Source organism: Limanda limanda, chromosome 2 (genome assembly GCF_963576545.1).
Source record: "Limanda limanda chromosome 2, fLimLim1.1, whole genome shotgun sequence".
NCBI lineage: Eukaryota > Metazoa > Chordata > Actinopteri > Pleuronectiformes > Pleuronectidae > Limanda > Limanda limanda.
In genome coordinates this window covers 20,887,787-20,914,419 of record NC_083637.1, presented here as the reverse complement: position 1 = coordinate 20,914,419, position 26,633 = coordinate 20,887,787, and the positions used below count along the sequence as shown (strand labels likewise).

Genomic DNA, 26,633 nt, shown 5'->3' with positions numbered 1-26,633 from the left:
GGATCAAAGATAACAGAGACACTGAAGGGAAGAAAGAAGATAAGTAACAAGTAAACTATTAGATCTAAAATAAATAAAAACTTTGAAAATCCGGAAATTTATGGGGAGAAAGCTGGTGAATGCAAGGCTGAAGCACAATTATTTGCATTAATTGTCCAATGAAAATTAGGGTTGGAGAACATAGTCACTACTAGGTGCAGATTAATGTGGAAAGGTTAAACTTCAACATTTGGGTTTAAGACTAGAAGGGAAGGAGGGGGAAGGCCTTTCTGGTATAGATTGGTCCGTAAGCTAGCCATAGCTTCCCACAAGACTGAACCATCGTCTGATTTAATTGTAAGTTACCTGTAGAGCTAAACCAAAGTACTCACTGATATCTGTTAGCCAACTGGTAACCAGAACTTCTAACCCAGAGTCCGTGATCAGTCCGTGCTGGCAAGTTTGTAGTCCATCACCATGTCCTAACAATAGCAGGAGTATGTTTTCCCGAACATTTTGGTCAAACAGTGAACACAGGACTTACTTTGTTTGAAAGAGTTTGCTGTTCTCAAGCAACCCCCAAATGTTATCCTTGTGACTTTCAGAAAATCCACAATGGCAGAACCAGCCACTGAGGGCCCTGGAGGGACTGTCCATCCATGACCATGAGTGGTCTTAGCATAAAACCAATGAGATAATCTCGTGGGCTTTTCCTCCTGCCGAGTTATCCATCATCTTGACTAGCAATAGCTACTGACCAATCCATATTAATTTTGCCGGTGAGGTGGCTTCTCACCGCTCTTGTCCGTGTTGATTCAGTCCTTTGGCTCGCATTAGCATCACAGCAAGCTACAGTCCATGTTGATTCAGTCTGTTAGCAGGCAGTAGCTTCCCGCCCAAGCCGTAAGCCACATTATTTGGTTGGTTAACGGACATGAACTCCTCACCATGCTACAATCCACGTTGATTTGGCCTGTTAGCTGCCATTAGCATCCCACCAGGCCATAATTCATGATGATTCAGTCTGTTGGCTAGCATTAGCTTCAAACTTTTAATAGTCCATATGTCCTCGGTGTCTTTCAGCTTCATACTTTCAGCTCCAGAGACAAAAGTTACTAGTGGTTTGGCAGGTAGAGCCTTTCTCAGCTGGGGACAGGTAGAGCTTTCCATTGGCACAGGCACACAGCTCGTAGACAGTCTGTTTAGTGTAGGTGGTACCTGCAGGCGCCCCCTCCAGGGGGTCCACAGCACTGCCAAGGGGGATGTTGCCCAGTCTGATGGTGTTGGCATCTAGAAAGATCTGCAAACATGATACAAAGATGATTTAGAAAAAATGAAAGCATAACGAAGAACAATGATGAAGAACAAACGCAACACAACAAAACAATTTTAAATAAAACATGAAATAGATACATAGGAGTTGATATTATGGCTGTAGGGAACTGAGCTCACATGGATATGTGTCTTGCCAAAGATAATAAATAGAAATAAAGACGGCAAGAAAGTTATGTTTTCAAAAAGAAGGAAAGAAACTGGGGTTGTGCAGTACTGAGAAAGAGAGAGCAACTGCTGCAGGGGATGTGACTATATTCTGTGGTCGACTGGGATAATCATCAAGAAAGATACACACAGACAGAGTGGTAATGTCTGTTTAGAATAGGAATCTTTTGATGAAGAGGCAGAGTTGGAGTGAATCAGGCAGAGGGCAAGACAGGTGACGAGAAAAGCAAGAAAATCAGTAGGAGTGTGGGGAAGACAAAGAGGGAAAGGAAGAAGCAAAGACAAAGAAACACACTGCAAACAAAGCCAACATTTACAGCAGCTGATTTAGAACCATATCATATTTGTGTTTTTCCATTAATCAAGTAAATATCAATAAAGTATAAAATGCTATTTGATCATTTTGGTCAATTTTCAATAAACAAGTGGCTTTATCTTAGAATTTACAAGACAAGGCATAATCTTCAAGAAAAAAACATGCAGCTTAAATTAAGATAAACAGCAGGTATCAAGAAAAAAAACCATTTGATATAATCCACTTCTTTTGTTTATCTGCGCAAAACAAGTTAAGTTATATCAATGGTAATTTTTGCAGTATTTGACTTTAATGCACGATTGTTGTTTACACAAAACATTTGATAAAGCTTGCAAACAGGTTTTTTTTTTTTTTTTTTTTTTTTATGATTTCCAATGCAAGTGGACCTGCAAGGTACTTTTCAGTCAGTTGCAGTTGCAGGCTGGGTTTTTAGACAGAATTTTGTTAGACAGAATGAGAATCTGCAATTAAATCTACAAACTGTTAAATGAGTGTAATTGTTGGTATAACTTGGGGCCTTAGGGACGAAGTAATTGGCTAGATACACAGGAAGTCGGGGGGGGGGGGGGGGTCAGTGTGGTCCCATGGCTTCCATTAGGACAAATCTGACAGAAAGAGCTCACTTAAATTGCACCGAAGAATTTTTTTGAAATTGAAACAACTGTCAACGAGAATTAGAAACTTTTCTATTGCAGGATGGAGAACTAAATGAAAGAAAAAAGGGAAGGCCTCCATCACCCCTAGTCCTCACTTCATCTTGCATTCCTTCAGCCTACTTCTCTCGACCTCAGATTGATACACGCTACATTTCAAATGGGAATCATTACAAAATGTTTATTTACTCTTCAAAGTTTAACGGAACTCTGCTCTCTTGCTTTTCTCTGTCTCACATATACTCAGAAACCCTAGGGCAGGACGGTAATCTCAGCAGAGGGTCGGCTAACCACTATACACATATTTTTTTAGAAATGAAGAGAGAAGAGGTGAAAATGTGTCTCGAAAATAGCTGAGTGCAACAAAACAGAGTAAATGGGAAGAAAAAATGTGAGAGAGAGAGAGAGTGGAAGATAGATGAAAGAAGGATGACAGAGAGAAAATGTCAAATCACAAGTGGTTGGAAGAATATAGGAGGACATGGAGAGAGGGAGATGAGATGAATGGAAGAAAAAAAAGGAGAAGAGAGCTATGAGGGATTGAGATACCCCAACAGTGAGGAACCAATTAGTGTAACTAATGATTTCACATTGGCTGACGGGGCACTTCTCAATCTATATAAACAACACACACACACACCGAGCAAAAGTGAGACTCAGGTTGCCTTTAAATATCTAGATAAATATGTAGATAAAAGCTGTACATCTATAAGCCATTAACCTTGAGATAGATAGGAAGGTAATCAGAGCAGGTATAGCCCTAAAGCTTGTGCAATCCCTAATAACGATGCAGCCTTCACTTAGAAACATACTGTACCTTTATACAAGGTCTCCAGTACTGTTACTTAGGAAAGTCTTTGGTGCTTGAAATACTTTGATGGTGTGACATTCAGTCGATACATACATTGGCTGATAGATGGGAAATAACTTATAACAACAAAGAGTCGTGATTATGTGGTTAGCTCGCAGTGAGAGGGCAACAAGCCGATTGGCAGATGCAGAGCGGAGTGGACAGGCTAGGACGTAAGGTTTGACCATGTCCTGGATGTACACTGGGCCTATCTGTTCGCTGCTTGGTAAGCAAGTACTAGTGTCTGGAAGCGAATGCGGACAGCCACTGGTAACAGGTGAAGGGAGCAGAGAAGCCCACTAAAAGGCAACACAGAGAGCCTGTTTGAAGTTACTGTGTTCAGGCAACTCATCAGCCTCCCATGTCCATCGCTTTTAATGATGCTATAATAACAATGACAATGGGACATTTCAGGGCCTATGGAGAAAAAAGATCACTTTCTGTGCACTTCGCTCCCTGTGTACTGGGAAATGGAAAATATCACACTACAATTTCTAAATGTCAAGGTATCCCTTTAACAGGTCCCTGGTGCACACCTGTCATCTTCCCTTTGGCTCCCCAATAAAAGCTGCCAGGGCTCAGTTATAGTCTTACAGAGGAAAGGACTCAGTCACGGTTGGCAACATAGCCCAAATCTAATTCCAGCACCCTCCTTGCCATTGCAACAAAATCCTAAAATGAACTTGGGCATGGCAATGGGATGTGAGAATGAGGGGATGTGAACATGAATGTGGAAATGCCAATGAAATTACTGGTTTCTCTTCCATAACATTGGAAACATCATAGCACACAAACGGGGGGAACAGGGGATGGTGTGAAGATGGAGAAGGAGAGATGGATGGAGAGACCAACTAGAAGGGAACAAGAGGATGCCAATTATGAGATTGGACAGAACAGACAGATTAGTAGGTAGAAATTGTAATTTACAAGGAGGGATGGAGTGAGGGAGAGATCAATAGAAATAGAGATGAGAGGACAGCGGATGGAAAGAGTGAGATACAAATAGATGGCTGCTGGGTAGTGGGCATTAAAGAAAGTAGAGGAGAAGTGGCGGATGGACAGATGGATGCATGGATGGAAAGAGGGAAGGAAAGTAGGGGAAGGAGAGAGGAAGTCATTTGTTGTTGTTTCAGGTTGGATTATCGTTGAGATTCAACCAAAATGAATGTGTCTGTATTAGGTCGGCCTGTTGTTAGCAGCATATGATTTGTGAACACAAAGACACTTATATTTGTACATATTCATGCATAGAGCTTTTATAAATCTGTGCTTTGTTTCTAAACATTTTCAGTAACTTGGCTACATTGTACCTGCAAGTGTGTGTGCCTACACTGATACACCTCTCCTACATCTCTCAATAGCATCAGCAAAACAAAGGAAGGTTCTATGGTTGCATAAGTTCTACCATGAAATAGGCTGATACAACAGAGTATTAGGCCCATAAATGGTAATCTAATTAAAAAAGTCAAAATATTACGAGTATAAAGAATAAAAAACTCACATTGGCTCCTGAAAAACTATGAAACCCAACATCATACAGATTTTACCAACAATAGCCTTACAGTCGACCACTAGCAATGCCATTTAGGCAAAAACAATGACTTTATTCTCGTAAAATTAGGACTTTATTCCCAGTAAGTGGCCCGAATACTCTGTTGTAAGGTATTCAAAGTTAATATTTTCTTTCTATTAAATCGTTAGCAGCAGTTAATTGTCCACATGGTTGTTCTGGGCTCTGCATTCTTCAGCGTACGCATGTGTTTAACAGTTGTCTGATGTCAAGGATTATACTAACCTCAAATCCTTGCATCAATAATTGATCTAAGCAATTTCAACATAAACTGAATTAATTGTTTAATCAAAAACGAGATACATAAACTCACTTATAACAGAAATATGTTTTTCACACATAATACATACACATATATATATATATATATATATATATATATATACATAGATAGATACAAGAAATTGGGTTCACGAATATTTAAAGAGAAAAAAAATAATTGTGTTCTAAAAACAAAAATTATGGTCGGAAATGTAATGAATCTAAATTTGTGTGACACAATCCCAAGACACTTCACTGCAAGGCTGTGGCATTAAAGGAGTTAATATGAATTTGCTCACTCCCTGCATACATACTAAATTATATATTATGAGAAAATGTGTGTTCCTGTTTTTGTCTTATATATCCGTGCCCCTCATGCATTTGCATAAATTGACCATGTTTGTGGGTGGCTTGGTGTGTGCATGCAGCACAAATGTGTTTGTGTGTCTAAGCCCATCTCTCCGCCATCAGTTGTGCAGGAACGTGTCTCTGGTGTCAAGGAGATGGGAAACATGCGGGAAGCAGTAATTACAGCGGGTCAAAACATTTTCATGGATGATTTCCTTTGGCACAGCTGAGGAATGGGCAAAAGAGGGTGGGAGGCAAGTGAACTGTGGGAGAGGACGGGAAGGTGGCAATGAAAGGATGAGCTTTTCCTGGAATGAAAGGCAGAGGGAGGTGGAGGGAGGAAGACGGCAGAGAAGAATAGAGGGTTAAAGTGTCTTTGGAGGGGGTTCGGTAGAAGACAGAGGAGAAGTGTGGGAGTAGGTATGAATTTCATTAAGGGAAACTATGCCTACAAAACACAAAAAATGTTCTATGACAAGAAGATAATGAGTTGTTATTAACGTCATTAAACACTTACTGACTGCATTAACATGTAAAAAACAAAAGGCTAAAATATTGTTCATAAAGTAGAAACTTGACTAAAATATCTATTTTCATTGACAAGAATGAGACCAGACAATGTTCAGACGAGTAAGGCAGAAGATCTCAGTGACCAAACCTGGATCAAACCTTTGACTAACATTAAACTGAAATGATGAGATTTACCTCTGATTAACACTAACACAGACCCTTTGACAGGACAAAGACAACATTAAAACATGACAACATTTACACTACACTGGATTGTGCTGGGACGCTCGTTTAGAATAGACCAGAGGTTTTCCTATAGAGAGCCATCAATGTTTTATAACATCCTTCAAGGGCCATACTGACTTATTGAACATAGCTTCTCGACTGTAATGGCTGGAACTGCTTTTCTGTGGTGAGGTGCCTGATGTCAGATGGTGGTGCTGGTCGGAGCAAAAACAACAAGTTCAAACAAATCCTCAGCTGTGCATGGTCCACAGTAATTCCTTCCTGTAATCAGACTTCGGTAATCCCAGGTTCAAATGTGTGCAGTGTTTGTTTGTATGTCTGTTATTTGATGTCTTTAAAATATAATATATATTTAGTAATTTGTGCCATATTGTTAATCTGATCCTTAGAACAATTTATTTTGTTGGGTTGCAGCAGCTCCATGGAGGCAATAAGGCTCCTTCAAGAACTCATTCCTTCTTGCTAAGAAAGTTGGTAAAAAAAACAGGTTTTCTGTCATTTCTTTCTGTTGAATGAAGCGGGGTGACTGATTTGTTGCATTTAGCATTATAAAGATAACTTTGCCCTTATGAACTACAATAATGATAGGCCATTGCTGCTAATGTTATCATTTGTTATAATTTCGTGCTCTCTTTATCGATTCTGACCTTTTATCTCTTACACTTCAGGTGGGGAACTTGCACAGGAAGCATACACACACACACACGCGCGCACACACACACACACACACACAGCACTTAAAGTCAATATCAGCGCTGTCTGATCACAGTCTTTTCGGATCAACTTGAGTTTAACACATACTGATTAGCAGAATTAGACCTGGATCTGTTTGCTCAATATAACATGTGGCTGGATCCTTGAAGACCTGAACAGAAGAGTGTGTTATGACTGCCTGAATGCAGCCTTTGTGCCTCATTTTATCAGACTCTTTCTTTGGGGCTGTCAAGGCCAATCAAACATTGCACAGACTCAAGGCTTGCAGAAGTTTATCTTGACCTGGAACCAAAGTGGATTAGACAGAGTCAACTTTAAAGTCTTTGACTGAGAGGATGGATGAAGTGAGGAGTTCAGAAAGTGTGACAGAGGTTGAAAGGACAATAGAAGTCCAATCTCACCAACACAAACACTCAACTACACAGAGTTCTGCAAAGAAAGACACACAATTCAACCTCTATGTTCAACTAGCCTCAGATCACACTGCCTCCCATCCAGTTTTATTTTTCTTGCCCCCCACCCCTGCACTCACACACACTCAAACAACACAAATAGGTGGGAGGTTGTGAAGCTATCAGTGTATTACACAGACCATTAGGCTTGTTGAATGGACACATGCCGGAATGGGAGCTGACAATGGACTTAATGACAGAGGCTGGAGAGAGACAGAGAGCATAGTACCCCAGATGTAGCTGAAACTGGAGCAATATAACTAAAATAAATATAACTGTACTACCCGCACACACACACACACACACATACATACACCGACAAATGTGTTCACACAGACACAGGGAGCTGGGAAAAGACACAAATGCACTTAAACACACATGAAAACACACAGTGATTGAAGCAGCCTCAGAATATTGAGAACATGAACACTGTGACAGAAACTGGGAAAAAATAGAGAGACGAGCAGCCAAAACTCACACAGTCTGTCTGACACACACACACACTAAAACAACGTTAATGATGATCGCCTCAGGCAGCGTGAAGTCTAAGTTAATGATTTTTCTGATGTTAATCACACCTTCTGAAAAAGATCCTGTTCTCCCAGGGTTTGGGTATCTCCATCCATTGAGGTGTTATCTTTTGAAAAGCAACGTGAAAAAGTAAACAGAGCAGCTCGAGAGAGAGAGAGAACTGTGACAGAGTGAGTTTCCTCTGTGTCTGCTCACAAATATGCGCTCCTATGTGTATGTTCATTTTTAGGTGTTTGAGTTGTGTGTCTGTGTTTATGTGTGGGTGTGTATCTTTATATGAGAAAAGTTGAAGTCAATGTACTTTTTTGGTTTTGTCTAAGTTTAAGTGATTGTATGTGAGTGCTTATTTTATGTGCACGTTAGTGTATATGTGTATGGTCATAAGGCGACCACAGCATGATAGTGTACGACAGGGAGTTACCCCCTGCCAGTATTCTAATTCACTCACCCTTGTGTCTGAACCGCAGGTTAAACAAGAAGGGGTGAGGAAAACGAGCTAGTCCCAGTGTACCACACCAATAACACCTCCAGGCTACAGTGTTTTAATAAACCCCAGCATTGTGTCAACAAGCAATAAAACTCCATGGTAACCCAACTTCGTCCAAAGTTTCTGTTAACCCAATTTCACCTCACTGCAGTCAGCTTTGGTGCATATTGTGTACTCCTCGAGGCAACATTCTTCATGTTGGGTATCCAGAGTTTTCTTGCATCTTTGAAAGGACTTCAAGCTAACGATGACACAAGTTGTTAGCAACGCATTGTTGTTTTATAGAGTAATCTAGCACGTTTGGACATTTGATTTACTATTTAAAGTTTCTATGTTTTATTGTTTCTTATCTGGCTACAGCTTCTATAACCGCACAAAGAATACTCAACTGTTTTCTAGCATCAGTACGGAAAGGTACGGCAACAGTACGGAAATTTCGCATGATATTTAAATTCACTTCCATTTAATTAGCACTATCAGACCACTGTACAAACCCTCTTCCTTCATGGTGATGACATGTGTTTGCCTCTTGTTTCTGAGTTGAGAGAATAGCTGGGCCCCCACAACCGATATATATATATATACAAATGAATAGTAGCAAATTGGGCAGGAAATAAGAGCATGCACGATGTATATGGTGTCCCACAGAGAATATGTCTAGAGCCATTTTCACTTCATGTGCAATGTGCAAGCAAAACAGTGATGTTTGAGATGTCGCCCTCATTTTGACACAAAATAAACTCCACAGTTGCAGCTCGTAAGTGGTCCGGCCGAGGCCTTGTTGAAACTGCAAACTTTTCTGTAAGCAACAACAATGTGCGGAATGATGCTGACGATACTGGTAATCTGCATGTAAGCAGAGCTCCCAAATTGCTTTTGTGTAGCAATAGTCCCCGTTGTTAACTGGACCCCCATGAGCTCTGTCCTTAATAAAGTCTCAATTGAAGTGAGGTGGCTTCTACCAAACACCCACAGGGGCAAGTCACCAGAAAACCTGCATGTGTTGCATTTACAGAGAAGACGACATACTATAAAAAATAAATAACGCTCTCCAAAGAAATGGTTTGGACTGGGCGTCAGCAGTGGATTACCACCAAAACTTCATTTAATGGTCTCCTGTGTTTAACATTCACATGAAGGAGCTTCTCAATATAACCACAAACCACTACAGTTGCAACTTACGTGAACTACTCCAGGGCATTTAGACAGTATTTGCAGAGCGGGTTGCAGTATTACTCCTTTGGGAGTATTGTACTGTGCTGTCTGCCTCTAAACAAACAGCAAATAACATCAAAATGTAATCATTTTGCAGCCTAACTGGTACTCCAGCATATCCCACCGCACTGGACCTTTTTCCACTTCAATGCAAATGTAGCCCTCTGACACTTTAAATGTATTAAGGAGGAGAATATTCGATTTCTAACCCTTTGACAAGGATTCGGTTTAATATTAAAGCTATAATCCAACAGACACTCTGAGCCATCAGTTGAGACAAAACTTATGTTGCTGACTTGTAAGATCTTTAAAACCAATTTTTCTGAGGTCCTACAGCTGACAACTGGCCCAGATTGAAACATGACAGACACTCAGCAAATGCAGGCTCCACATTTCAGTTTGTAAGGAAATCAAATCAGACAAGACGTTGCCTGTTAAAATAAATAGCGTGAGGCAAATCAACTTCTCTCCTGTAAAGAAGGAGGATGAGTGCTGCATGGAAATTTCCAGAAAGACCTGCAGACGTGGTCTTATGAGAGGAGTATAGAGGAAAGGATGGATTAATTAAAAGTTTAAGTAAAAAGGAATCAACAAAGAGACAAGTACAGAGGCGGTTCAAGAGCGTACAAAATTGAAGGGGCGAGAAAATGGATGGACAAGCGAAAAAAAGACAGAGAGATTGAATAAGGGATAGATAGAGAGATGAAGGGAGAGAGCGAGAGAGGGAGTTGATAAAAAGGTAGGAGGACTACAGGAATCCTGAGAGGATCTGTCAACTCTTGTTGGCTTTGATTTTAATGGAAGCCAGTGCCCCCCTACCTCTCACCCATTTGGCCCTAATTCCAGCACTGCTTTCCAAACTTTTTAAACTTTAATGGCCCCTTCTTAAGTGCCAGTTGCTGACAACATTGATTTGGCTTTAAGCCTTGCGGTCCTGCACGCCTTTATTTTCTACTGCAAAATCGACAGAAACATCTATTTCTGCCATCCTCCTGCGCATCCCACTCATCCGATCCTCCCCTCATCCTCCCTTCATCTGCTCCCCTTTGTTCATTTGATGGTGTCAGCGGTCGCGGAAGCTTTTATGAGAATGGATGAAATGGCAAGCTATTTGGATAAACCCTTTTTAAGGGATGTATATATGGTTTTTGCTGCCTTTGAAAATAAAACAGACTAAGTTGGCACAGACAGAGGAGAGACTTCCTTCACAGCCCATGTGAGATGTGTTTTTTCATTTCGCGCCACACTCAGATGAATTTCCTGATGAAACACAATAAGAGTTTATGTATTATGAAAGGTTATAAAGACATCCTCTTTTTTTTGCTTCAATTTGCACTAGAATTCATCTTTGCGGTCCTATTGATTTGCAGTAAAAAATAGAAAATCTTGTAACTTTTCTGTTGTTTATGACCTTTAACATGCAAATTGTCCAACTAAATAATAAAGTACAAAATATCGTATTTTCCCTTCTTAGATGTGTTTTGGTCGCATGAAAATGTCACTGATTATCAGAATTTTCATATCTTTCAGGAAAGCTGCTTTGGAGTTGTATGTGTCACATCGACAGAAATCAAATGTGAGTCTCCAACCTCAAGGATAACACATGTCCTCATATAAATGGACCCTTATTGAAGAGATTGTCTGATGAGGAGATTGCGCTATTGGGTACCGCATTCATAAAAAGAGACTCAGGGGTATATTGTGATATCTCGAGAAAGAAGCCAGCACAGGGCTGGGGGGGCATGAGGTAAGATGGGAAGAGGAAAAAGGCAGTGATGATGTGGCTGTAGTGAGTGCTCCTCTGTCTGTATGCCAGTTTCGATTTGTTAAACTCTGCCTTTCACGTGTCTTCTCCTGTCGCTTCATGTCTGTTTCTGTCTTTGCCCACCTGTCTCTGTGTCTTTATAGATGTTGAAGACAACAATTAGCTTTTCAAAAGGCGAAGCTCTTATATGTTTAAAGATAGAAGGCAATGATTGACAGGACAATGGTCCATACTCTCAGGACCGAGATGCATGCGTTAGCATAATGTGTGAATAGGGTGAGTTGAAGCTGTTCCCTGGTGACAGCATCTTTTTAGTGCTTTACAATTGAGCTAGGTATACTCATGAGTAAGCATATGAATACGAATGGCTACAAGTGAAGCATCAAGGGACAGAAGCTATGTTGACAGATATTGATTGAAAAAATAACTCTTGCAAGTATAAAAAAAGTAAAAAGTAAGTGTGAGGGAGCTTTGTGCAGAAAGAGATGAGGGAGGAAAGAGCATTCAGAGTTTCAGAAACAAAACCCAGCAATTCACTTCTGTTGACCCTGTTGGGAATCACACCTTTCTTTTGCTCTCCTCTGCCAGTCAGCGGTAAGGGTCACCTTCGGACTGATGCAGATTCATTATAATGAATAAACAATGAATAATATGCTCTGTTATTTATAGAAACGTTAAAATATACATATTTTGAAAAATGATTTCTACCTTATGTTATAATCTTAATATGTGTATAACAGATTTTGTGGCTTTTTCAAAAAAGGAAGTGGAGTACACATTAATCTAGTTTCTTCAGTAAAGGGAAATGTGTGATGTAAACAGATACAAAATACTAAGATCTAACCAAAGAATTGTTTAGACCTTTAACTTTTAACCATACTTTGGTTCATAACCTTGGCTTAGCTAACTGGCATAAAGTAAATGAGCAATGGTAGAATCATCTTGCCTTCCAGCATAATTTCAAATATTTATAAATTGGTTCAATGTGGGATGGCAAAAACAGGATGGTCTTTTTGAACTGCAGATCAAACATAATTTTGTTGGTTAGTCTGGTGAGCACTGCAAACAAAAAATGACCCCCCCTTATGAAAGCACTAGAATACTTATCATTTGAACAATATTTTCTGTCCTCAACCCTTTCAATAACAATGGTTTTATTCCGAATGGCAGAATTAGGGGAAGTTCATCACATCAATGTATATCTCAATCCCTAACATTTGCCCACTGTAATTAAATGAGCCGTCCTAAGCAAATTTCTTGCCGATAAGGCTTCTTATAAAGTTGTAACGTGGTGAAAAGGGATTTTTTTCTGGGCCGAGGTATAAGGTGACGAGGCTGAGCAGCAGAGTACCGAAAGTCCATTATTTTGTCAAGCCTTTCACAGTATCAGGTCTTGCCAAAGGCCCTCAGCACAATCATTGTTACACACGGCTAAACGCTATTGTTCACCATCAATAGGAAGACATCTATTTACCATACAGAGGGGGGGGGGGGGGGTACACAGCAGTAAGACGAAGCAGGAAAGCACAAATGAACACACGAAACGGAGAGAAAGAAAAATGACAGAAAGGAGGTAAAAATTATAATACCCCCTTCCCTCCCTTTTCTGTATGAAGTGACAGCCGCAGTGATGTATAACCCTGACAGTGGAAAGTTAATTAGATAGGCTGGGTTACTTAGAGATGAAGGACTGGGAGGCTGAAAGGCTGAGGAGGGAGGAGGAGGATGAGAGGCAGGTGTAAGACAAGAAAGTAAAACAAAAACAAAGGGAGGAAAAGAAAAGAAGATGGTAGCGATAGTGACACAATTCAGGGAAGAAAGAATAAGGTACAGGAGCAAGGGAGGGATATAGGACACAGGGGAAAGCGGAACGGGAGGAGAGATATTGTAAGGGTTTGGGGCAGAAGTTTAATTAAGAGGCAAAGGGCCTTACTACAATTATGTTTTGCCTTTACAACATGAATTATTATTATAACAACATTCTCAGTCTCTTTTTGGCATCGACAACTCTTGTGCTTGGCTGAAGGATGCACATTAACATGTCACTTGCACAGCTGGACAGGTGACTGGACGTCCGACCTCCATCCCTTTAGACCAAAAGCATGGGACAACGACAAATTCGAATCTGCAGACTCAGGCCACATCAACACAACTATTTTTTATGTCTTTGTTCAGTCATGAACTAAATACCAGTTTATTGTTAGTAACACTTCCACTTGATAATCGGTCTGAAATCCTACCTTTCACCACTATTGTGTCTTGTTCATAGTGTTTTCTGTAAGTAAACTTCCAGCTGCATAGTAGACAATCCGCCTCCTGGCCATAGCGACGCACACATGCTCAGTGTGTGTTAGCTTGGACGAAGATTTTTACTGATACGAAAAGGAGTAGTATGGATGAATAGGCCAGTGTTTCACTGGAGGACAGCATTCGTTCACAAGAACCAAGACTAGCCTTGAGATTAAAGTGCTTCTGGATGCTCCTTAACCTCCTATAGACCTGTAATCTTGTTTACATAGACAAATCACGAGTCTATCACAAGGATCACACACAGATAAACACCTACATGCATTTTTAGAAAACAGAGCATGGATGAGAATGGGCCCTGAGTTTAATTATTTGTCCCCTCAAAATGTTTTATTCTCTCTGTCATTGCCCCTCTGACAGCCTTATGGAGCGCTTTATGGCAGTTATATTTTGATCTTCAATTGAGATACATGGGTATCCTTAGACCCCTTGGGAGTCTTTGACATCCCCCAAAAGTATTTTATGGCAGAAGAACATTTTTTGACATAAAAAGCTTTAGACTCTGGATATTATCTGGTTCATAAAAACTCAGCTGCAAGGTTCTGGAGTGGCCTTGGATGGATTAAGAAACAATGGTGCTTGTTACTTTTACAGCAGCCAGTCATTTTGCTTTCTTGCAAGCACTAAAGATGTTAAACATCGTATATTAAGGAAATAGTGAATAACATCTGCATAATAGCTTTACAAGCTCTACATTTAGGCTTATTTATTGTAGCTTATTTAACCTTAGTATCTCATAAATATATTAGAGGACCTGAAGTGTTTTTAGTGTCTAACTTTGTTTTTTTTGCTACTGTACTTTGCAACTTTTGACACCCAGCTGGTTATTTAATAATATGCATAAAGATATTACAGGCAGGAAAAGCGCTATTATTTCTTAAATATAGTTTTTTTTGTTCATAAAATGTTGCTTTTTATTCAGCACTATAATTATCTCACTACACTTTTGTATTCTCCCTACACAGCACTCCACAGCTTCAATACACTGTGTACATTCTGCCTGGCTGGACACATTCAATCAATATTTGAGGAGTCCACCATCTACTGTTTATCGGACAACCGCACCTCATTATTGTTTTTCCAATATGCTAAAATTAAACTGCATGTTCTTCATTTAATGCAGAGTTCCAGTTCCTCAATATAAGGATCACACTGTGTACTTTTCAAAAGAAAGGCAGAGTGGAAAACAAAGATAAGAAAGTGAAAGATAAGGAGAGGAGGAGAAATACAAGAAGAGCAGAGGACAAAAAAGGGTGATAGAGGATAGGAAATAAGAAATGAGCTTAGACAAGGAGCATCAAACTTTTACTGTTGTTTTCATAGACCTCTGCTATCAGTGAGTGGTGTGTGTGTGTGTGTTTGTGTATTTGAATACACACGTAACCAAAGGGACACTGGTCCAGATTTAAATTGGGTTATGGTGTTGGATAGGGTATAGCGATACGGCTTGTAGTTGTGATGCGCAGGGGTAGGATAAGGGGCAAGAGAATATATTATGTCAATGACTTGTGGTAGTGGGAAAAAAACTTGTGTAAGAGTGTGTGAATTTGCGACACACAAGAGGTGCCCATTTTTCTGTTAATTACTGAGTTAATGACACACTGCTCCAGCAGACATGCAACATGCCAGGCTGATGAGCATTTGCACACACACAAGCACACACACACACACACAAACACATACACAGATAATGGCTAAGTCTGCTATGGTGCTCACAGAACATGGACGGCTGCAAAGCACAGATCTTGACAGTGCGATAGCGGTCTAACAATAATACAGACAAAAACCCTGACGTATACACACACGCACACACACACTCAAACACTCACATACACAAATGCAACAGCATCTGACAGGGAACCTCATCAAACCTGCTTTAATGAAGTCACATCTCCCAAATAGAAGAGGGGAAGAGGAAGGAGGGACGAGAGGAGGAGGGGAGAAAAGGAGGACAAGGTCGCCTCGATTGATGACGCTCATTAGCCTAATAAGGTACTTTAATGAAGTAGGCCCAACACTATAGACTGTCACAGAGTTTAGATACACACACACACACACTACATTTGCATTACTAGTATGTGTTGTCGCCATTTCCAAATAAACATAGCTACATTTTGCAGCTTTTCTCATTCACACAAAAACCATAAACATACACAGACAAATACTGACTATGGCTGACAACGAACACATACCTCTCCTTCTGACGACTGGAGGAGAAGGTCTTTCCTACAGGACGCTGTGAAGTCTCCCACTCCTGCGTTGATCTCGACTCCTCTGGGGGCCTCAAGGGTAAGAGTCCTAGTCGGCGACTCCAACCTGAGAAGCAAATCAACACAATTGAGTAATGCTGGATGAGGTGGTCACAGTGCAAGCAGGCACTTGCACAGACACCAGTACGAGTTGTTTTAGCTTCATGCTTTAGCCACCATTAGACTATTACCACAGGATCAGTAATGAATCGACTGTGAACAAGGTTCTCAATCCCCCTGCTGCTCAATCAAAAGCAGCACCAAACTATGGTTGTGCAGCTAAAGCTAATATAACAAAGGAAAAATCAGCACTCGCTGATTAAAGTTTTAAAGACCTCCGCGGAGTAAAACACACTGGAATTGCATGATGTAAAACATTAAATAGTATACTGCCTTAGAGGACAGCAGTAGAGGACAATGGCGGCAGAGAACTCTTTCAGGGTCGGATTTCTGTGGTTCCAATCCCAACAAATCTTTGGTAAGTGCTTTTGATTATCTGAATTGAAGGATACAGCTTTACAAATCCGCAAAGAAATACCAGTACATAGAGTTGTAAACTTTGTATAACTACTGTGTAGCCAGATCATGACTGCATGTAGAGTTCCCTTATATTTCCCTTTTCACCAGAAGTCAATCAGGGTTCCTACTTGATTCTTTAACAATGTTAATGTGTAGTAACAGCTTCCTGTGTCTTTGAGAAAACCTACAACAATGAGTATAAATAATGAAGAACTATTACACTGCACTGCTCAACAGTGATTTGGCCATGGTTGGTGTCAGTCACTTTCCTTGGAGGGGCCAATAGCTAAATCTGTGATTCAGAGTTGAAAACAATGAGATGATTAAACAGTTGCGGTGTTAGATTAGCATTGTACTTTGCTATTGGGGAAACTGGCAAGTAAAATTCACTAAAGAGCCCTTTCGGCAAAGCAGACTAAATTTCAATTTATGAAGTGTAAAACAAGATATTACACAATTCTATCTCAAAAAAATTTAATCAGGAAGGAAAATGCTTGGCTTTAAGGGCACTGTTTCACACATGCTTTGCTCAGTGCAGTTTGGAAGGGTAATCTCCCAATCACCACTGTGAGGGATAGGGGATTATGCATACAAGCCAACAGGTATATTAACAGAGCTCATGCTCTGTCCAGTCTGCAGCCAAAAAATACACGTCAACAAACATTAGTGCCTTAGCCCAAAGCATGTTGGCTGAAAATGTTCATACCAAGCTCCTTTCCCCCCCAAAAAAAGTCCTTCACTTTACTAGACTCCCCAGGATGAGGACAGTGTGTACCCTCCTCACAGGTACTTTGGGGGGAAATAAATCTACATTCTCTGGTTTCAATGTGAAGTACGGAACATTAGCAGACAGAGAAGAGCTCCCTTGGCAGTGGTTTTCCATGTTTGGTTGCACCCAAGTAATGAACACGCACTTTAAAGGATATTTCTTTTTCAACATTGGTCCTTCTATGCTACAGCGTTTATTTATAGGGTGTTTACACCAGCATTGGCCAATTAATTCTATTGCAAGAACAGCTCACCTTCATTAGAAAATATCCACATCAACTGATTGACTAAGTTAATTTCATGAATTTTAAATCCAATACATTTGGATTTTAGACTTTTATCTATTTCGTGAAAATAGGCTGAAGTAGAGGATTAGTGTCAAGATAAAGTAACTTGATGTTTGACGCAGGTTGGTTTTCTCAGAATTTAGTGTAACCCAACTAATGTCCTCCTTTACATGGAAATGGGAGTTTATGGGTCTGTATCAGACTAAATTACTTACAATCTGCTATGTAGCCTACTAGCATTTAAAAAGTCTCCAGAGCGTCCAACGCAAAATATCTTCTTCTCTTTTTTCTAGACCTCTACAAATTCGACCATGTCTCCAGTTGACATGTCTGCATTTGCTGTTTGTCAGAACAAACTGTGGTATTTATTCTGGGTTGAAGGTAAAAGTATTGCAAATGTAGAGCAGTCGTGAGGTGGATTAAAGGTGAGGGGAGGTTTGCTGCCGTGAAATGCTCAGCATCCAGGCAATATAATAAGTGTTGGAGGAGCTAGACACTTCACATCGCGGCTGACTTATTGATCTGCAAAAACAGAGCATATGCTGCTGCAGAGGTTAAGAAGAGGAGAACCCAGAGACAGACTGAAAGACAGATAGACAAGAGATTGAAAGAGAGGGAACGAAAACCTTGTCCTATTAGTCATTATTCTATAGTTTAGCATGTGTAATGGGGTGGGGGAAGTTGCTGGTCTAGTCAACAGGAGTGAGGATCTTCGGGTGGTTTGACAGCTACGGCAATTACAGTGACACTGCTGCAGGCTGAAACCAGCTCTGATGGGCAGGCACACACATACTGTGCATTCAGTAACTCTTCAGACCCCTTCACGTTTTAGACATCTTATTATGCAGCAGCCTTATGCTATAATCATTTGAATTAATTTTGATTTGTGTCATCTATCTACACTTAATACCCCATAATGAATAAGCAAAGACAACATTTTAGAATCTTTCCCCAATTTATTAAAAAGGAAAAACTGAAATATCAAATTGACCTTAAGTATTCAGAGCCTTCACTCAGGACCTTTGGCAGCAATTATTGCCTTGAGTCCTTTTGGATTTGTGGATTTTCTGCCATGCTTCTCTGCAGATCCTCTCAAGCGCCGTCAGGCTTGATGCAGACCATCGGTGGACAGCCATTTTTTAGCCACTCAAGGACACATAAAGTTCTCTCCAAGCCACTCTTGTGTTGTCTTGGTTGTGTCCTGAGGGTCACAGTCATGTCACAAGGTAAACCTTCAGCACAGTCTGGGGTCCTGAGTGCTCTGAACTGTGTTTTCATTGAGGATACTTCTGTACATTGCTGTGTTCATCTTTCCTGCGACCCTGACCAGTCTCCCTGTCGTTGAGAAACACCTCTGCGCCTTGATGCTGCCACCAACATGCTTCACTGCTGCGGCCAAACTGTTCAGTCTTGGTTTCATCAGACCCAAAGGTCTTGTTTTTCAAAGTCTGAGAGACCTTTAGGTGCTTTTTGTTTACATTAAACCATGTAACACATCTTCTGATGATCAACCAAGTAAAATGCAGGATTAATCACATGAACTTTAGCCTCCATCTCTAAGTCGCTCTGTCAAATACATAAACAAACATACAATATGAACACTAGCCACATCACATTTCTGCTCATGCCCCTTCATACTTGTACTCTTTCATGGTGCAGATAGCAGGAGTCTGCCGCTCAGACGTTATCTTCGCAATTGATTATTATTAGAGAACACTGTCTTCCCTACCTCTCTGCTTCCATTTCTTACATCATTCCTCCCTTTCTCGCTACCAGCAATCCCCAGCCCACTCCCCTTCCTCATTGATCTGTTTTGACCTTCAGTCGCGTCAAGGCCACTTCATACAGCTTCCATATTTGTCCAATCTGACAAGATAAGCAGGACAGAAATACATCAACATGAAAAGGTTTTTTATCTTAATTCATTTAGGGGGGGGGGGTTGGCAGAGGGGGGTGGCAGTGGAAAGTCACTTCATGTATTTCTCCTTTCTATTAGGTTCAAAAACTGACTCCATCTCTGAGGCAGGGCTGTGTTTGTATCACTAAATATCTGCTGTCAGTTCCTAGAGCTTAAATGGCTGCTGTTTTCAACTGACATGACAGACCAAAATACTAATCTACTGAAGAGTTTTTGAACTCTTTTATCAAGACACTGGAATTGGACCTAATCTCTGATAAACCTATCTCAATGTTGTAAGTCACTGCTGCCTTGGCTTAAGCGACATTCCTGGAAAAAAGTATTTATCTGACTTTCAAGTTTCATAAATAATGACATGATTTATGATCAAAGTTGTGTTCATAAAGAAACCTCTTGTCTGTGTTAATGAAAAACTCTTTATACTTTATTTCAGAGATTATATACTAAATTTTAATCCCACCATTTATTCACTGTAAAATATCACAATCTTAGCACTGGCTCTGTTATCTCCAAGTGTCCCAGTAAGCCATGACAATGAGCTTGCATGCACAATACTAGGACCCTGAAACTGAAAAAGCTAAATGGAATCTTTAATTCATCATTTACATTTGTTTATCTACACCCGATTAGATCATGGTCCATTTAAATTATTTTATCACATACTGAGAGCTCAAGCCTCAAATATGTTATAGATGCATATGAGAGCAATTGTTTCATATTTGAAGTGTTATGTTCCAGCTTCATCTGTGGCATCTTTTTAAACTAGTGTTTGGAAACATTTTGAATAAATACCATAAAACCCAAATGCCAGCTTGCTTCTTGTCGTTTCTAACTCAGATCAACATTGTTTGTGGTATTTGTCCTGTCTAGGTAAATGTCCTAATTTTCTTAAAGCTTATACAAGTCTCCTTCCCAATTTGAGTTTGTTATGTGATCACCTGACGTTTAATTTTGAGAAATGAATGGGTTTCTGTACTGTTATTACTTTATAATTGAAACATGGTAACCTGCACGATCACATTTCCCAAACTGTCCATCTGTACAGTTCATCCACTGCTTTCCACTCAATAGTGTCATCTGTTCTTAAAATTTGAGGACACTGGTATTTCAGTGATATATTTGAGATATTTGACTTTCGCTCAAGAGCTCATTCTTTCCATGACAGAAACAGAAAACATGAAGTTGAGTTGTTAATGAAGGCTGAATTGATGGAATTTCCCTTGAGGGCATAGATACAGAGGCCGTGAGATGAAGTTGTCGTCTTTCAAAAGAAATTACTTATTTCTCTAAAGCAGTGTTAGGAATTGTGTAGAAAATCTTGCTGGAATTTTTCAAATCTGGGCTTTTTAGTATGATTTATATTTCCTTGCAGACTTGGCTGACATTCATCTTGCCCTTTTCCTTTTCAGAACCACTGAAGGCCATACCATCTTATCGCCACATTGCCATTTGGGACGCAAACCTTTAACCTTTTCACGCTTAATGCTCCGTCATCTGCTCCGTGCCCCTGACAACACCAACCCTGTCCAAGAAGCACTTTAAAAACTTGGTGTTGAGTGAAGCATTCAGACAGGACTGAAGATGGAAAAATAGAAAGTTTTTGACTTTTAGTGAATTGGATTGAGAAATAATGCAGGAAATCCAGACTTTAGCAGTGAATCTGTGTTTGGGGGAGTCAGGTTGATGCAGGGTGTTTAAATCACCCCATGAATCCTGCAGGTGTAGGGGAAAAAACTGAATGGAGAAAGCCCTAGGCTGTTTTTTCAAAGCTGGCGAGTTTTCGGAGTAGGGTCAAGGGAGAGTCAAGGTACATTAGAGATTTGTATTTGCGGGAACAATGTGTATGTTTGTGTGTGCAGGTGTTTGGCGTGAAAGAGAAGCTTAGGATCACCAAAAAGTTGATCTTGTGCTTTCTTCCAGCAACTCTGGATCCTTAAATTAGAATTTCAATCATAAAATAATTGTTCTATGTGTAGTCTGGGAAGTAATATATATATATTCAGATTCTACGTTTCCGCACTTTACTGCACACAACTGTTTGCATGTTTGCAAAGCTTTCATGTATATCCCGTCTGTCGGACTTTACACAACACGCTGCTTGACAAATCCTTGAGGTACAAAACAACTTTCAGGGGCTCTTGCTTTCCTCCTTGCTGTGAAATGTACCGGGGGAAATGGGCGATGGCAGAATGCACAGGGAGAAAAAATGTCAAGCAATTTCATGCCTTCGTGCCTCTGATGGGGCACCAAGCTGATAATTTAATCAGTAGTGAAAGACTAGCCTCATTCCTCCACAACCTCAGTCATTCCATTGTTCATTGTCTAGGTTTTATTAGAAAAGTACTGGAAATTTAAATAGGAAGAAGAAAGAGGTCAGAGAAAGAGAAAATAAATGAGCGAGAGGAAGCCGTAAAAGTCTACGAGACCAACTCATGAGTCGGTCTTGAGTCATGAAATAATGACTCCAAAATATTACAGTAGGTTTATGATGAGTAGATAATGAGTACATTTTCAGTTTTTGGTGAACTATCCCTTAAAAATATGTAGAATTTAAAAAATGAAAACTGAAAAAACATCCACGATTGTACTATAAAGTCCATCTCTGACTCAAATAAACTTTTATCAGCTCGAGGAAAACGTTATTTTCATTTGTATGTTACAGATCTGTCCCATGAGAGCAGATGTTACAGTCATGGACTATTTCAATAGGAGTATTGCTCTCTGCTTCCAAACAAAACAAAAGGACGAAAAACCGACTAACAAACAAACTAACTTTTATACATCAACTAATGCAGACGAACACAGTTGTAGATATGAGGTCAGGAAAGCAGCAGGACCGTCTGGATTTTGCTTCATTAGTACTGTCTTACTATGACTTACAGAGGAGCCCGACAGAAAATACTTCTGACAGAGAAAATAGTCTGAGCAAAACCAAGGAAAAATATGTTCTCTCTCAAAAAAGAGTAGAAGACGGTGCATTTAGTCTCTGTACATTTAGTCACTGTAGTATGTTTGCAGGGATTAAAGCAAAAAAAAATCATCTGACTGAAAAAATTGGTCGTGGCTGCTTACCGCCTCGATATTTGAACTTCACGTGGTCCATTATCACTTACTAGTTTAAAGCTAGGGCATAAAACCAATATTTTTTTGCAAGACTTCACCATTCGTGTTAATGGGCTATAAATGACAAAACGTCTGCACAAGTTGTCAGAGCAAGCATTTATTTCCACAATGCTTTCAAGAACAATTATATGCCAACGCATGGATTTTTTTTTTAAATGCCGCGTCAACTTATCCATTCAAACATGAGAAAGACGCAAGGCATGGTTCACAAACAAAAGGTTAAAAAAATCACAGCTGATTGGTGAAGTTATTGCAAATCATATCAGTGTTACACCCCCCCCCCCTATTTTTTTTTCTCTTCGGATCTGCATCGATCTCATTTTTAAGGCCGATTTATAGTCGTTTTTTACGCACGCACGCACGCAGCTTCTACGGACTCGTTTTGGTTTATAGTTCCCCTACAGTGGCGCGTGTTGCAACGCAATTCACCGCCAGAAAACTAGCCGGAGTAATGTTTTTGTTGAAGTCGGCTCTTCTTCGTGTATGGCATACGTTTATATACATCGCCACGGCGGCTCCTCAGAGCCTTTTTCTGGCGGACAAATCCGCCGGTCAGTGACGGGTTATACTAGTGTTCATAGTTTCGGATCTTTTCTGCCAAGTGCTCTACTATTTTGGTCTATATTCGTTCTTCTAAATCTTCCGTGGTTTCCGCAGTTTCCGGGTATGAAACAGGAAATGCGACTCCGGAAGGCCGATTTATACTCGGCTTTTTACGCCTTATGCGAGCGGAGTTGACGGAAATCCGTCATAGCGACGGAAAACTTTAATCCATGTGTTTGTTGTCTTTACACATGTGCAGTTCATGCCTTCTTTAAAGCAGCATCACTTTTTAATGTGATGTGAGGCAGTCAGTCATATTTAAACTAGATCAGTTGCTTGCATAGAAATCAGTCAAGTGGGCAGAGTTAAGGCTCAGTGCGACACCTGGAATAAGATGTCACCATAGGAGCTGCTACAGGCCCTTGCCGCATTAATGACATCTTTAGTGATTGTATTGCTGTCCTTGCTATTTAATATGCCTTACAAATGGTGCTATCATATCTTTTTTCTGAAGATTGGATGAAACTTTAATGGTCCCTGTGGGGAAGTTGGGTACTTGCAGTGGCATAGAGAAGGATATAGATAAGAAAATAACAAATAGACAGTGCTTAAGATAATTTGATAAGTAATTGCCACAGCAGAACATACCATGATTAACACAACAAGATAAAAAATAGGAACAGTGTGTCCTCATCAAGAGATTTACGGGGTAGGGACATACTAGCAATTGTGCAAGTTTAGCTGTTCATGTTACTGGTTATACAGATGGAAGAGCATATGTTAGAAAATGAGATTGTGAATGTCACTCTGCTCCCATAAAGACTGCTAAAGCGCCCCAGGGAAAGGCACCTGAACCCACAGTTCCATTTTCATGTACATACTCCGCTGCTTCACCTGCATTTTATGCTGATAATATGAATAAAATAAATGATTGTGGCACAATAAGTGCATTTTTTCCATCTCATAGAATGTGTTATATGTTATATTATATGATATGGTATTGATGTAATCTTTAAAATAAAATACAACACAGGCGACGTTAATCATGCATACATAATAAAAGGGAAATATGGTGCACAGAATGTTGCAGTAAGCACTGTTCAAGGTATTTTATGAGGAATTTATAGTTATTTTATATATGTTGTAATCAAGGCAAATCTAAGACCATTTTCCAATATCTGCAGCCAAGGGTGCATGAAACCTCACGTCATCTGAATGCCAATTACTCAGTTAATACTCTGAATGATAAAACTGAAATGCTCACTATACATTTTCTATCTTTCCCTGAAAAAGAATGCCATAGGTTTGCTAAAGGCATATATGTGTGTGACAGAATTCTGTATAGATGTTGGTTTAGCATGCAAATGTATCTTTATCTTAGGGTTTCTGTAGGACAAGTGTTTTAAGAAAATTACTGTTCTCCAATCAATCTTTTAAGTAGTATAAGGCACAGAGAGATGTGATTTTTATTTCTGAGGTTTATCTTCTGTGAACATCAACGAAAATTCAAATATTTTCCTTTGGTATAAATCTGATCAAAGAAAGAAAATTAATACATTAGAATACATACTTGAAATATGAGTGAGTGGCTGAGAGAAGGAAGAAAAGATAGACAACATGTCGATATTTTAATATATATATTAAAGAGTATTTCATACCCTTCCCCTAGTGCACAAGAAGAGAAGAAGGGAAAAAAAAAGAACATGAAGAGAGAGAAAAGGGAATCAGGAGAAGGTATAAGGGGTAGAGATTAGCGGAGGAAGCATATATATATATATAGAGAGAGAGAGAGAGAGAGCCTTGAAAGGAAGAAAAGAAAGCCTCAGCAGAGACAAACACAATCATAAGATGAACTTCTTTCTTTTCTCTCTTTCTCTGCCTCATTGCCTGCCCTCCTACAGTCATCCTATCTGTGTTCCTCTTATTCGCCCTGCCCGTCCATTGCTTCCTGGGTGGCTTCTGGCTGTGCTCGCTGTTTCTCTCTCAGCGGAAAAAATGAACAAAGAGAGAAGTCCTGCTGGTAAAAAATGTAACACCTTCCGACCATTTCATCTTTCTCTTTTAATTTGTTGTTGTTTTCTGTTTCACTCCCCCTCTTCCCAGTATCTCCCCTCATTTATTACCAAATTTTTCTAGAGACATTTTTTTGTCCACTCCTCATTATTTCTCTCTCTCTTTAGCGCCCTCACTCCTCCCTCTGTCGTCTCAGCTGTACGGAAATTTAACCTTTGTCAATGTTGGCTGAATATTGACTATAGAAATGTGAATTTTCCGTAACAATCTGAATTGTGCCATCAAATGACTGAGTGATCTTCAAGCAGGAACTGCAGCTTGAATCAGACCAGATAATAATTCTTCTTAACTGCTATCAACACCCATAAAAACATATTTTCTTAACCATTGATAAACTATCCCAGCAAATCCCCCCATGCACCTGGAACACTTTCTAAGTCTGGCAAGTTGACTGTCAGTATTTACTCACATAAAGAATGGCACAGTTTGCCTGCTCTGTGTTTTTCTTAAATTCAAATGTTGAGGCTTGGGTCTCTTAAATATGTTTACATGAATATTTTGTGTGTCTTAATAACCTACAACAAATAACAGCTGCTTCTGCTGTGTTTGGATCATGACGATGAGTGTGTGTTTATGCTCATGAGGTGTTTGAATGTCTGTGTCTTTAAGTGTGCGTTTGACGTTTTCTAATGTTATTTATCTGCTTTGATTTCAGCGTCTTGCCACAACACCCTCTAGTCATTTGTAATAGTCTTTATCCACAGTGAAACATTTGGCTCTGTTGAAAAATCTGATGTTTACAGCCGACTGTCTTTGCAACCTGCACTCAGAAAGACAACAGCTGAGCCAAGCACTCTCATACACAAATACTGTCTCAGACCCCCTTTGGGGACATAAATGAGGCATGATTTAATTTTCTAGCGCCTCACCCTTACTCTACCCCGAACCACTTCTTCTAAGTACCAAGATGACGTCCTTGAACAAACCTTAGCCAAAACCACTGACCAAAAAAAACTCCTTTTTCTCCCAGTAGGACAAACGCAAAACCTGTCTTTAGTCAGAAATTTGTCCCCCGATGGTAGCTTATAACAAACACATACACACACTTAAATTCACACGAGGTGCGGCACAGATGCGTGGCAATATGGCAAGACTGTTGAATATTTACTAGGTGTTGATGTTTTCAGATATTCCCCCTCGAGATGTGTACAAAATCATCATTCAACAGCAGCTGATAAATAATAACTAAAAAAGATAAACAAAAATCAACATAGACAAAAAAATGACAGAACAACAATGTATACAGTTTCCTCAGGCAGAGTTCCAACACTCTGAGGCCCATTTCAACAAAGGGAAATCACAACAAGGGATCTATAGCTTTTCGGAGCTGTTTTTTGTATATAGGAAAGGCACAAGTTGACTACTTCACTAACATAATTATAGCAAGCACTGTGCACTTTGACACAGTTAATTATTTGGTGTGATTCAAAACGATTTTGTGGAACATAC

General features: G+C 39.9%; 1 protein-coding gene across 1 annotated transcript in view; it reads right to left on the bottom strand.

The window, feature by feature from the left end:
* Positions 1-1,072: 1,072 nt before the first annotated feature.
* LOC133026812 (zeta-sarcoglycan) overlaps positions 1,073-26,633 on the bottom strand; it is a 140,810-nt gene continuing 115,249 nt past the window's right edge. The window contains exons 6-7 of the mRNA XM_061093785.1: positions 15,897-16,020; positions 1,073-1,279 (exon numbers count right to left, since the gene is read on the bottom strand). Coding sequence (XP_060949768.1) covers positions 1,073-1,279; positions 15,897-16,020 — 331 coding nt within the window. The remainder of the gene's footprint in view (positions 1,280-15,896; positions 16,021-26,633) is intronic.